A 15,239-nucleotide genomic window follows, 5' to 3' on the forward strand; every position below is an offset into this window, starting at 1 on the left:
ATTACATTTATTAATAATAAAAATATTTTTTTTTTTTTTTTTTTGTCGCTTCTCCCGCTTTGCGAAGGGTACGCCTTGGGAAAAAGAAAAGAAATGGCCCAACCCCCCCCCTACACATTATATAAATACTCCACACACGGGAAATAAAACCTACCTACACAGCTTTCCATGGTTTTCCCCAAGCTTCACATGCCTTTATTCAAACCACTGACAGCACCCTTTAACCCCGGGAAAACCAAATCGTTTCCCAATTTACTCATTTTTTGCCCCCCCTTTCACCCTCCTGATGTTTTAGGCCCCCCGATCACAAAAAAATCTTTTTCATTTAAACTTTCCACCCCAATTTTGGGCTCCCCTTCTCCTTGTTCCCTCCACCCCCGACCATATAACCTTTTGGTCAATCTTTCCTTCCCCTCATTCTCTCCATGTGCCCAAAAAAATTTTAAAAAAAACCCCCTTCTGCTCTCTCAAACCCCGCTCTTTTTATTTTCCCCACATTTCTTTCCCCCTTTCCCCCTTTCTTACTTCCCAAACAAACCAACCCCAAACAACATTGTCCCCAAAAAATTCAATTTTTTGCCAAACCAAACCTCCCGCGCACAACCTATCCAAAGCCACGGCCCCGCCCATTCAACATTTTTTGGAACCATATTCCTTCAAACATACCCATTTTTTTCTTTTCCCAGGGTAAGTTCTCGATTCCACACATTTTTCAAGGCTCCCAGGAAAATTTTTGCCCCCCCCCCCCCCCCCAAAGATCCCCTTCCCCTTCCATTTTCCATCCGCTGCCAGGCCCTCCCAGATATCTAAAACCCCTTTTTTTTCCCCCCCAGTTTTTCTCCAATTAAAAAATTACCTCCCAAATTTACTTGACCCCCAAACCCTACTGTTTCCTAATTAAACCTTTCTCTTATTTACTTTTCTCAACTTTTTCTTTCACCAAAATTTTCCAAACCAGTCACCCGCTTCGCAGTTTTCTCACATGAATCAACCAACCCCCGCTTTATCATCACAAAAAAACAACTGACTCACTTTTCCCAAACTCCTTTATTTCCCCAAAAGACTTCATATTTTCCCCTCTTTCCAAAACTCCCGGATTCACCGAACATTATCTCGGAAAGCAAAAATGGGTATGTTTGAAGGAATAGTGGTTGCAACAATGTTGTATGGTTGCGAGGCGTGGGCTATGGATAGAGTTGTGCGCAGGAGGATGGATGTGCTGGAAATGAGATGTTTGAGGACAATGTGTGGTGTGAAGTGGTTTGATCGAGTGAGTAACGTAAGGGTAAGAGAGATATGTGGAAATAAAAAGAGCGTGGTTGAGAGAGCAGAAGAGGGTGTTTTGAAGTGGTCTGGGCACATGGAGAGAATGAGTGAGGAAAGATTGACCAAGAGGATATATGTGTCGGAGGTGGAGGGAACGAGGAGAAGAGGGAGACCAAATTGGAGGTGGAAAGATGGAGTGAAAAGATTTTGTGTGATCGGGGCCTGAACATGCAGGAGGGTGAAAGGAGGGCAAGAATAGAGTGAATTGGAGCGATGTGGTATACAGGGGTTGACGTGCTGTCAGTGGATTGAATCAAGGCATGTGAAGCGTCTGCGGTGAACCATGGAAAGCTGTGTAGGTATGTATATTTGCGTGTGTGGACGTGTGTATGTACGTGTGTATGGGGGGGGGTTGGGCCATTTCTTTCGTCTGTTTCCTTGCGCTACCTCGCAAACGCGGGAGACAGCGACAAAGTATAATAAAAAAATAGAAATAAAAAATAATATATATATATATATATATATATATATATATATATATATATATATATATATATATAATCCTCCCCTCTCTTTTTTTTTTTCAATTTTCCAAAAGAAAGAACACAGGGGGCCAGGTGAGGATATTCCAAAAAAGGCCCAGTCCTCTGTTCTTAACGCTACCTCGCTAACGCGGGAAATGGCGAATAGTTTAAAAGAAAAAAAAATGTACATATATATATATATATATATATATATATATATATATATATATATATATATATATATATATATATATATATATATATATATATATATATATATATATATATGATTCATGGTGAGGTGCATGAGGATTGGTGGAGTGCTTGCATAGTGCCATTGTACAAAGGGAAAGGGGATAAGAGTGAGTGCTCAAATTACAGAGGTATAAGTTTGTTGAGTATTCCTGGTAAATTATATGGGAGGGTATTGATTGAGAGGGTGAAGGCATGTACAGAACATCAGATTGGGGAAGAGCAGTGTGGTTTCAGAAGTGGTAGAGGATGTGTGGATCAGGTGTTTGCTTTGAAGATTGTATGTGAGAAATACTTAGAAAAGCATATGGATTTGTATGTTGCATTTATGGATCTGGAGAAGGCTTATGATAGAGTTGATAGAGATTCTCTGTGGAAGGTATTAAGAATATATGGTGTGGGAGGCAAGTTGTTAGAAGCAGTGAAAAGTTTTTATCGAGGATGTAAGTCATGTGTACGTGTAGGAAGAGAGGAGAGTGATTGGTTCTCAGTGAATGTAGGTTTGCGGCAGGGGTGTGTGATGTCTCCATGGCTGTTTAATTTGTTTATGGATGGGGTTGTTAGGGAGGTGAATGCAAGAGTTTTAGAAAGGGGCAAGTATGCAGTCTGTTGTGGATGAGAGAGCTTGGGAAGTGAGTCAGTTGTTGTTCGCTGATGATACAGCGCTGGTGGCTGATTCATGTGAGAAACTGCAGAAGCTGGTGACTGAGTTTGGTAAAGTGCGTGAAAGAAGAAAGTTAAGAGTAAATGTGAATAAGAGCAAGGTTATTAGGTACAGTAGGGTTGAGGGTCAAGTCAATTGGGAGGTAAGTTTGAATGGAGAAAAACTGGAGGAAGTAAAGTGTTTTAGATATCTGGAAGTGGATCTGGCAGCGGATGGAACCATGGAAAAGGAAGTGAATCATACGGTGGGGGAGGGGGCGAAAATTCTGGGAGCCTTCAAGAATGTTTGGAAGTCGAGAACATTATCTCGGAAAGCAAAAATGGGTATGTTTGAAGGAATAGTGGTTCCAACAATGTTGTGTGGTTGCGAGGCGTGGGCTATGGATAGAGTAGTGCGCAGGGGGTGGATGTGCTGGAAATGAGATGTTTGAGGACAATGTGTGGTGTGAGGTGGTTTGATCGAGTAAGTAATGTAAGGGTAAGAGAGATGTGCGGAAATAAAAAGAGTGTGGTTGAGAGAGTAGAAGAGGATTTTTTGAAATGGTTTGGTCACATGGAGAGAATGAGTGAGGAAAGATTGTCCAGAAGGATATATGTGTCAGAGGTGGAGGGAACGAGGAGAAGTGGGAGACCAAATTGGAGGTGGAAAGATGGAGTGAAAAAGATTTTGAGTGATCGGGGCCTGAACACGCAGGAGGGTGAAAGGCGTGCAAGGAATAGAGTGAATTGGATCGATGTGGCATACCGGGGTCGTCGTGTTGTCAATGTATTGAACCAGGGGGGCCTGGATGTGGAAAGGGAGCAGTGGATTCGGGGCATTATACATGAGAACTAGAGACTGAGTGTGAACGAATGTGGCCTTTGTTGTCTTTTCCTAGCGCTACCTCGCACACATGACTGGGGAGGGGGTTGTTATTCCATGTTTGGCGAGGTGGCGATGGGAATAAATAAAAGCAGACAGTATGAATTATGTACATGTGTATATATGTGTATGTCTGTGAGTGTATATATATATATATATATATGTGTACATGGAGATGTATAGGTATGTATATTTGCGTGTGTGGACGTGTATGTATATACATGTGTATGTGGGCGGGTTGGGGCCATTCTTCGTCTGTTTCCTTGCGCTACTTCGCTAACGCGGGAGACAGCGACAAAGCAAAATAGATAAATAATAAATATATATTAGTAAGAGGAAAGGGAGTTAAGTTTGGGAGAGAGTCTGGTTTAAGCCGACAACAACACCATCTCTCAGGCAGTAAACATCTCCAGCGACCATTACTGCAAAGCCTCAACTTTACATCCAGCAAAACAGAAACTTATTTTTGAAAGATTTTGGTCAGATTTGACTCGGGAATTTCTACTTTATTATAATAGAGTATCATAGCATAGTGGAATTCCATGTGAAAGATAGTGTTTTGTTGTATGATAGTTAGATGATGATATAGTTTAGTATTGGCTGGGGAAAATATTGGCTGACAATGTGTCGGCAGGTGAGCGTGGCCCAGTGTGGCCAACATTGTGGCCATCATTGCTTGTGTCCACCATATCCCTACCCACTAATTACATTGTTACATACATTAAATACTAACTTAACCATCTATCCTGAAGAAGTTTAGCTTGAATATTAAAGTTGTTGAAGACAATACAGGAGGATAATACAGGAGGAGAGGAGCAGCTGATCATACAGGAGGAGAGGAGCAGCTGATCATGGCAGCTGTTCTCGCTACGCGCTCGGCTGACGGGGTTCGACGATTATATCTTCATTATGCAAGAACTGTCTATTTAAATGTAAGACCAACCGATGATTATATCTTTATAATGATTTAAGGTGATAATTGACCGTGAGTAATGACCTGTATGATGAAGCTTCTCCAGGATATAATGGCTCGATGTGGTCATTATTATCATCATTATTATCATCATAATGATGATGAAAGGCATCATTATCGTCATGATGATGAGAGGCATCATTATGATGATGATGCCTCATGCTCATGCATGCCTGACAGCCACATAAACTACTTACGTAATGATGATAATGACATGATACCTGCGGTCATTATATCCCATCCTTAATTGCCTTCATTACGTATGATGTCTTACGTTCATGATGGTAGTTACAACCTGGTGACGGAGGCAGTTTGGTCATTAATGTACCTGGATGTTGTGGTCGTGTTGGGGCAACACAAGTATTACAACTGGTAAGGAAGGAAACCCATTGGAATGTAACATATAAACCACACGTAGTGAAGGTAAACATGATGTACACCAGCACTTACCTATACACACACACACACACACACACACAACACACACACACACACACACACATACACACACACACACACACAAACACACATACTTACATACATACATACACACACACACACACACACACACACACACATCCATACACACACACACACACACACACACACACACACACACACATACACACACACACAAAACACACATACTTACATACATACACACACACACACACACACACACACACACACACATCCATACACACACACACACACACACACACACCCATACACACACACACACACACACACACACATGCACATCCATACACACACACACACACATCCATACACACACACACATACACACACACACACACACACACATACATAAACACAATGGGGATCCCCACAACTCATAGGGTGTTAAAGCTGAGGAAAAATGTGGTGAATAGGAAAATGAAACACATACGAGAACTGTAGAAATTAAACTTAGCATAGGTAAAAAGTCTGGCCTAGCTTGGCATCATTATCTGATTTGATTAGAGTAACTCTCATGTACAGTGCTAGTTTAGTACTTACAGGATACAAGAACAGGTTTGGAGTATGGTTTTAGACCATTATTTTTATTAATAGTAGATGAGCCGATAGCAGTGAGGGCTATTTTTTTCATACTTGATTGTTGTTTCCCATACTAGCTAGGTAGCACCAGGTACGGATGAAGAAAGGCCACAACAGCTTACATCCATTATCAAGCTGCCTTGCGTAATAACCTGAAACCATAGCTCCATATCTACAATGAGCTTCTTATGTCATGTTTATTTTTAACAGGGAAAATTTGGGATCAGTGTAAATGTAGGTAATACAGTTGTAAAGAATGAAGAGAAACTAGTACTATACTCACCTGCATCCTTTCAGATAGCCTTCTTCCATAGCTGCTTGCTATGATGTGTAACAGCATTTGAAAACAACGTATTGCTATTAAGGCTGTGATTAGGTCAACTTCCACTTCCCTCTCCTCCATGCTGGCCAACTTAAAAGTCTCCAGCCCCTCTGTAGCTCCACCTCCCTTAATTCAGGTGGCATTTTTACTGTTTTTTTTGGGCTTTCAGTTAAATCTTTGTGCTTGAAGTGCAGTGGCCAGACTTGAGAAATATGATCTAGGTTTGATTTGACATACGTAGGGAATACCTCAGTGACCAGTTCCTTATCCATGTAGTTGGATGTTGCTTTGATATTTACCAGATACAGTTTGACTCCGTAACTTTGCCCCTGATATGGGTTCTGGTGGCAGGTTTGGTGCACTGTTGTGTGCCAAGCTGGCACACACAGGTTCCTGCAGGTTATTTTCTGCTGCAGTGAATATTGATCACTTGAAATCTTCCAAAGTGTCCCATCATTATTACTTTACATATACTAAGGTTGAATTTCATTGACCATTTATCGGACTAACTTTGGAGTTTGTCCCCTCATAAGCTATTGCAATTATCATCATTCTTTTTTATATATTGTGACTTTTTTATCATCTACTGTCATGTTCAGGTATGAGTCTAGTCCTTCTGGCAGATCCTTTAAGTGCATTAAGAAGTGCAGCGGTCTCAAAACAGCTCTGTGGCACTCCTCTCGTAACCCCTTTCCATATCAAGAACTCCTTTGACTTGCATTCTCTGTTCCCCCCACCAAGGTCATTTGTTTAATGGAGGAGTCCCTCCCTTAATCCTGGTTAAAGATCCATTCTCTTTAGCCCCCTCCTATGGTACAGTATCAGATGCTTTTTAGGAGTGGAGAAAAACACAGGTTAGTCATTTGTTTCTGTTGCATGAAATGGTGCTCACTCTGTAATAGAAATCTAAGAAATTTGTGACACATGAATTTCTCAACTTAATGTTGCCTGAATCCTTGTTTTAAACTTGTGGGGCCACATCTTATAAGCATTCTGTATTTTCAGACAACTTTTTAACTTCCTGTATACTGTGTGCATTTACTATGTCTTTATTCATTTTGTTCTTTCATCCACCAATCTTATATTATGAAAGTACTTTATTCATTTTGTTCTTTCATCAACCAGTCTTATGAAAGTACTTCAGTACATCGTATTTTACAATTTTTTTGCCTAATTTCATGTTATATCCCCTGGTTGTTCTATCCCTATAGCTATCAAGGAAATGTTCACTTTCCACATCATAGTCTACTCTAAAAACTTAAAGACTGTGGTCAAGTGGCCCCTCACTCTTCTCTCTTCCAAGGTGGGCAAAATTAAGGCCTTTAGCCTTTCCTTACAATTCATCTCTCGTAATTTTGATATGATCCCCTGACTTCTGTTTGCTTTATGTACTTTTTTTCAGATGTAGTGACCAAACTCAAGGAGGATATTCTATTTTTGTAATTTCCTATCTGTACCTCAAAGGGAGGGAGATTTATGGTATGGGGCCCCATCTTTTCAATACTTCGTGCAATCATACACCCTTAGCACATTTCTTGCTTAATTTCATGTTATGTCCTCTGGCTCATATCTTTACATCATTTTCAGTCTTGTTTAAGAACAACATGGTGATCAAGTCAACCCTCACTCTTATCTCATTCATGTTTAGCAAATTTAAGGCTTCTGGACTTTGCTTGTACCTCAGCTCTCTTAATACTGGTACCATCTTTGTTGCCTTTTGGACCTTCTCTATTGGCTTGTGCTTCTTTAGTTGCAGCTACCAAATTTGAGAAGTGTATTCTTCTTTTGGCCGTATTTAAGATAGGAACAGCATGCTGAATATTTCCTTAAATATATACAGGTACACCACAGATTTTCCGGCAGCTAATGGTGTGGCGCCTCCTTTAGTCCGGACAAAATTACATGAGGGAACTTGAAATTACCGCAGCCACCAGACTAATTAACTGGGCGGCCATAGATGGCATGTGTAGGATGCGCTTATTTACATTCTCTACACTACACTGCAATTCAGTGAGATTCTCAGCTTATTTTGCTTAGATTTAACCCTAGGTATGGTTTCTATGACATATGAGTGTCAGTCATGGTGTCAGACGTAAACACCAGTCCATATCGATCCAAAATAAAGTAGAACTGTTGAAAAAATGGACCGTGGTGTTTTGGTGTGTAAGCTGCATGACATCTACAGTATTGGTTTATCAACTGTTTATGATATAAAGAAGCAAAGGTAGAAAATATTGAAAGTCTAAGCCAAAAGCGATTCCAAGAAGCAAATGACGATTAGAAAAACTATGAAAGATCGTAAGAGTACTGAGCACGATCCAGTGATGATGGAATGGTTTCGATGGAGTGGACTTGTTAGGTAGCACAATAATGGACCAGGCTAAGTTGTTCCATAAAGTACTTAAATTATAACATGATCTTGATATAGTAAGGATGGATTTAAAGATTCGAGAAGCGTCATGGAATTTTCATGAGTAAAGTGTGTGGAGAAAAGCGGTCTGCAAACCTCGAAGGAGCTGCTGGGTATGTGGACGAATTTGTGAGACTCATACCTGATGAGCACCTCAGTCCTGATTAGGTGTATAATGTATTTCCTTTATGTATTTGATTTACATTTAATATTTGTTTAATTTAAATTTCTAGCAGTCCATGGTATACTTTAGACACATGGAAGATGTATGATTAGTGGGTTAGAGGTGTGTTGAATTATTATTGTGTGACCACAGTTTTTCCAGCAAAATGGTTAATTTGACAAGGCTTTGGAACTAAGAGTGCCGGAAAATTGGTGGTGTGCCTGTACATGAAAGTAGTTCCAATATTTGCCAGAAGCCATTTTTTCTCCTTAACCATTCTCCTTATGTAGGACTTTCTCGATAGGTTTGGGATAATGTCAGCTCAAATTCCTGTCTCACTCAGAGTCCTCTAGCTTATTTTGTGCTAGATGATACTCATGTTGAGGCCTCCCTTCAATCTGTCCCACCCTCATAACTTTACATGCAATTGGGTTGAATTTCATCAACCAGGCATCATGCCAACTTTGGAGTATGTCAAGGTCCTATTGTAAATTGATGCACTCCAGCTTACTTTTCACTTCCTTCAGACCTTTGCATCATCTGCAAACATATTCAGTTAATGTAATTCACATAAATCATTTAGAGCAACTGCTCCAGAAAAGAACCCTGCAGTGCTTCACTGGTGACCTCCATCCATTTGGAGAAGGCTCCTCTGGTGTGTTCTTTGTTCCCTTCCGTTACAATGATCTTATGTCCATTGGAGGAGTCTCCCTTATACCTACTTTGTGATCGAGCTTTTTAGCCAGCCTCCCATTTGGTGTAGTTTCAAATGTTTCGTGGTAGTTCAGATACTGACATGCCACCCAGCCTTCCTCTTTATCTCAGACAGACCTCACTTTCAGGAATCTTAAAGAGGTTCATTACACATGACCTCTATTCCCTAAAACTGTGTTGCTTTTCACTTAGGTAATTTTTCCTCAGTAGAAAGCATTCCATTTGTTTCCTGATTATCCTTTCCAGAACCGTACCGACCACAGCTCATGACAGAGACTGTTCTGTGGGTCTGTACCTCTTCCCACTCTCCTTTCTTATACAACTTGCCTCCCACACCATATATTCTTAATACCTTCCACAGAGCATCTCTATCAACTCTATCATATGCCTTCTCCAGATCCATAAATGCTACATACAAATCCATTTGCTTTTCTAAGTATTTCTCACATACAATCTTCAAAGCAAACACCTGATCCACACATCCTCTACCACTTCTAAAACCACACTGCTCTTTCCCAATCTGCTGCTCTGTCCATGCCTTCACCCTCTCAATCAATACCCCCCCATATAATTTACCAGGAATACTGAACAAACTTATACCTCTGTAATTTGAGCACTCACTCTTATCCCCTTTGCCTTTGTACAATGGCACTATGCAGGCATTCCGCCAATCCTCAGGCACCTCACCATGAATCATATATACATTAAATAACCTTACCAACCAGTCAACAATAAAGTCACCCCCTTTTTTAATAAATTCCACTGCAATACCATCCAAACCTGCTGCCTTCCTGGCTTTCATCTTCGCAAAGCTTTTACTACCTCTTCTCTGTTTACCAAATCATTTTCCCTAACCCATTGAAGAATGTTTGGAAGTTGAGAACATTATCTCGGAGAGCAAAAATGGGTATGTTTGAAGGAATAGTGGTTCCAACAATGTTGTATGGCTGCGAGGCGTGGGCTATGGATAGAGTTGTGCGTAGGAGGGTGGATGTGCTGGATATGAGATGTTTGAGGACAATATGTGGTGTGAGATGGTTTGACCGAGTAAGTAATGTAATGGTAAGAGAGATGTGTGGAAATAAAATGAGTGTGGTTGAGAGAGCAGAAGAGGGTGTTTTGAAATGGTTTGGTCACATGGAGAGTGAGTGAGTGAGGAAAGATTGACCAAGAGGATATATGTGTCAGAGGTGGAGGGAACGAGGAGAAGTGGGAGACCAAATTGGAGGTGGAAAGATGGAGTGAAAAAGATTTTGAGTGATCGGGGCCTGAACATGCAGGAGGGTGAAAGGCGTGCAAGGAATAGAGTGAATTGGAACGATGTGGTATACCGGGGTCAACATGCTGTCAGTGGATTGAACCAGGGCATGTGAAGCATCTGGGGTAAACCATGGAAAGTTGTGTGGGGCCTGGATGTGGAAAGGGAGCTGTGGTTTCGGTGCATTATTACATGACAGCTAGAGACTGAGTGTGAACGAATGGGGCCTTTGTTGTCTTTTCCCAGCGCTACCTCGCACACATGAGGGGGGAGAGGGTTGTTATTCCATGTGTGGCGAGGTGGCAATGGGAATGAATAAAGGCAGACTATGAATTATGTACATTTGTATATATGTATATGTCTGTGTGTGTATATATATGTGTACATTGAGATGTATAGGTATGTATATTTGCATGTGTGGACGTGTATGTATATACATGTGTATGGGGGTGGGTTGGGCCATTTCTTTCGTCTGTTTCTTGCGCTACCTCGCAAACGTGGGAGACAGCGACAAAGCAAAAAAAATATATATATATATTTTTTTTTTCTTTGTCGCTGTCTCCCGCGTTTGCGAGGTAGCGCAAAGAAACAGACGAAAGAAATGGCCCAACCCACCCCCATACACATGTATATACATACGTCCACACACGCAAATATACATACCTACACAGCTTTCCATGGTTTACCCCAGACGCTTCACATGCCCTGATTCAATCCACTGACAGCACGTCAACCCCGGTATACCACATCGATCCAATTCATGCTATCCCTTGCCCTCCTTTCACCCTCCTGCATGTTCAGGCCCCGATCACACAAAATCTTTTTCACTCCATCTTTCCACCTCCAATTTGGTCTCCCACTTCTCCTCGTTCCCTCCACCTCCGACACATATATCCTCTTGGTCAATCTTTCCTCACTCATTTTCTCCATGTGTCCAAACCATTTCAAAACACCCTCTTCTGCTCTCTCAACCACGCTCTTTTTATTTCCACACATCTCTCTTACCCTTACGTTACTTACTCGATCAAACCACCTCACACCACACATTGTCCTCAAACATCTCATTTCCAGCACATCCATCCTCCTGCGCACAACTCTATCCATAGCCCACGCCTCGCAACCATACAACATTGTTGCAACCACTATTCTTTCAAACATACCCATTTTTGCTTTCCGAGATAATGTTCTCGACTTCCACACATTCTTCAAGGCTCCAAGAATTTTCGCCCCCTCCCCCACCCTATGATCCACTTCCGCTTCCATGGTTCCATCCGCTGCCAGATCCACTCCCAGATATCTAAAACACTTCACTTCCAGTTTTTCTCCATTCAAACTCGCCTCCCAATTGACTTGACCCTCAACCCTACTGTACCTAATAACCTTGCTGTTATTCACATTTACTCTTAACTTTCTTCTTCCACACGCTTTACCAAACTCAGTCACCAGCTTCTGCAGTTTCTCACATGAATCAGCCACCAGCGCTGTATCATCAGCGAACAACAACTGACTAACTTCCCAAGCTCTCTCATCCCCAACAGACTTCATACTTGCCCCTCTTTCCAAAACTCTTGCATTCACCTCCCTAACAACCCCATCCATAAACAAATTAAACAACCATGGAGACATCACACACCCCTGCCGCAAACCTACATTCACTGAGAACCAATCACTTTCCTCTCTTCCTACACGTACACATGCCATACATCCTCGATAAAAACTTTTCACTGCTTCTAACAACTTGCCTCCCACACCATATATTCTTAATACCTTCCACAGAGCATCTCTATCAACTCTATCATATGCCTTCTCCAGATCCATAAATGCTACATACAAATCCATTTGCTTTTCTAAGTATTTCTCACATACATATATATATATATATATATATATATATATATATATATATATATATATATATATATATATATATATATATGTATGAATAAGGGCAGACTATGAATTATGTACATGCGTGTATATGTATATGTTAGTGTGTGTATATACATGTATACATTGAGATGTATAGTTATGTATATGTGCATGTGTGGGCGTGTATGAATATGCATGTGTATGTGGGTGTGTTGGGCCATTCTTTTGTCTGTTTCCTTGTGCTACCTTGCTAACGCGGGAGACAGCGACAAAGTATAATAAATAAATAGACATCAATTAGGGGTTACTCTGACCCACTAAATGTCTAGGTCATTTATGTATGTACCAGTTGCCACTCTTGTTAAGATAATAATCCAAAATGTCAAGTTCTTTAAAACAGTTACCAGGATGTTGAAACAACAATATATCAAGAAGTTGTGAATAGGAGTACAGTATACAACCTTAACTCACTTTATATGGGGAAAAAATGCACAGATAATTTAAAGTACTTCTGTTCAGAGAAAACCTAGTTTTATATAGTTTTATATGGTATGTATGTATATGTATACCTACGTATACATATATATACATACACAGACATATACATATATACACATGTACATAATTCATACTTGCTGCTTTTATTCATTCCTGTCGCCACCCCACCACACATGAAATGACACCAACCTCCCCACACACACGCATGAGGTAGCACTAGGAAAAGACAACAAAGGCCACATTTGTTCACGCTCAGTCTCTAGCTGTCGTGTATAATGCACCGAAATCACAGCTCTCTCTCCACATCCATGCCCCACAAAACTTTCCATGGTTTACCACAGACGCTTCACATGCCCTGGTTCAATCCATTGACAGCACATCAACCCCGGTATACCACATCATTCCAATTTACTCTATTCCTTGCACGCCTTTCACCCTCCTGCATGTTCAGGCCTTGATCGCTCAAAATCTTTTTCACTCCACCCTTCCATCTCTAATTTGGTCTCCCACTTCTTGTTCCCTCCACATATGACACATATATCCTCTTTGTCAATCTTTCCTCACTCATTCTCTTCATGTGACCAAACCATTTCAATACACCCTCTTCTGTTCTCTCAACCACACTCTTTTTATTACCACACATCTCTCTTACCCTTTCGTTTCTTACTCGATCAAACCACCGCACACCACATATTGTCCTCAAACATCTCATTTTCAACACATCCACCCTCCTCTGCACAACCCTTTCTGTAGCCCAAGCCTCGCAACCATATAACATTGTTGGAACCATTATTCCTTCAAACATACCCATTTTTGCTTTCCAAGATAATGTTCTTGCCTTCCACACATTCTTCAGAGCTTCCAGAACCTTCTCCCCCTACCCTACCCTGTGACTCACTTCCACTTCCATGGTTCCATCCACTGCCAAATCCACTCCCAGATATCTTAAACACTTCTTCCTCCAGTTTATCTCCATTCAAACTTACTTCCCAAGTGACTTGTCGCCTCAACCCTTCTGTACCTAATAACCTTGCCCTTATTCACATTTACTCTCAGCTTTTTTCTTTCACATACTTTACCAAACTGAAAGTCACCAGCTTCTGCAGTTTCTCATCTGAATCAGCCACCAGTGCTGTATCATCAGTGAACAACAACTGACTCACTTCCCAAGCTCTCTCATCAACAACAGACTTTATACTTGCCCCTCTTTCCAAAACTCTTGCATTCACCTCCCTAACAACCCCATCCATAAACAAATTAAACAAGCATGGAGACATCACACACCCCTGCCGCAAACCATAATTCACTGAGAACCAATCACTTTCCTCTCTACCTACACGTACACATGCCTTACATCCTCGATAATAACTTTTCACTGCTTCTAACAACTTGCCTCCCACACCATATATTCTTAATACCTTCCAAAGAGCATCTCTATCAAGTCTATCATATGCCTTCTCCAGATCCATAAATGCTACATACAAATCCATTTGCTTTTCTAAGTTCCTCTACCACTTCTGAAACCACACTGCTCTTCCCCAATCTGATGCTCTGTACATGCCTTCACCCTCTCAATCAATACCCTCCCATATAATTTCCCAGGAATACTCAACAAACTTATACCTCTGTAATTTGAGCACTCACTTTTATCACCTTTGCCTTTGTACAAAGGCACTATGCAAGCATTCTGCCAATCCTCAGGCACCTCACCATGAATCATACATACATTAGATAACCTTACCACCCAGTCAACAATACAGTCACCTTTTTTAATAAAAATAACTGCAATACCATCCAAACACGCTGCCTTGCCGGCTTTCATCTTCTGCAAAGCTTTTACTACCTCTTCTCTGTTTACCAAATCATTCTCCCTAACCCTCTCATTTTGCGCACCACCTTGACCAAAACACCCTATATCTGCCCCTCTATCATCAAACACATTCAGCAAACCTTCAAAATACTCACTCCATCCCCTTCTCACATCACCACTACTTGTTATCACCTCCCCATTAGCCCCCTTCACTGATGTTCCCATTTGTTCCCTTGTCTTACGCACTTTATTTACCTCCTTCCAAAACATCTTTTTATTCTCCCTAAGTAAATTCCCTAATTAATATTTTATGAAAATCTTGGGGTGTATGATATGATCTGCCACATCCTTATATGTTGATATCATATATGTGAGGTTCATGGAGAATCACAGTTGATTGACTCCATTGGTTTTTCTCCTATTCTTTTTATGAAATTTTCAGAGATACTCTACATGTCAAAGGGCTTTTGCTGGACCACATTTCCAGCAAACATCACCTTGGCAACCCTGCTGCGTATGTGAACCAGCAAACAGATGGTTGGCATTCCAATGGAGAGCCGACAGGTTCCTTCACACATCACCTGCAGTTCACAAAC

General features: G+C 41.0%; 1 protein-coding gene across 2 annotated transcripts in view; it reads left to right on the forward strand.

Moving 5' to 3' along the window:
- The first annotated feature begins 4,199 nt into the window (after positions 1-4,199).
- Positions 4,200-15,239, forward strand: part of Dbct (Dihydrolipoamide branched chain transacylase E2) — a 183,478-nt gene continuing 172,438 nt past the window's right edge. Inside the window, exons 1-2 of one of the 2 annotated variants that reach the window (XM_071679365.1) lie at positions 4,269-4,499; positions 15,086-15,239. The exon at positions 15,086-15,239 is cut by the window's right edge and continues 61 nt beyond it. In XM_071679365.1, the coding sequence (XP_071535466.1) occupies positions 4,419-4,499; positions 15,086-15,239 (235 nt within the window). In that variant the 5' untranslated portion in view covers positions 4,269-4,418. Of the gene's footprint in view, positions 4,500-15,085 lie in introns of both variants that reach the window. The other variant, XM_071679364.1, reaches the window with a different exon arrangement.

The sequence above is a fragment of the Panulirus ornatus genome, chromosome 29 (genome assembly GCF_036320965.1).
Source record: "Panulirus ornatus isolate Po-2019 chromosome 29, ASM3632096v1, whole genome shotgun sequence".
NCBI lineage: Eukaryota > Metazoa > Arthropoda > Malacostraca > Decapoda > Palinuridae > Panulirus > Panulirus ornatus.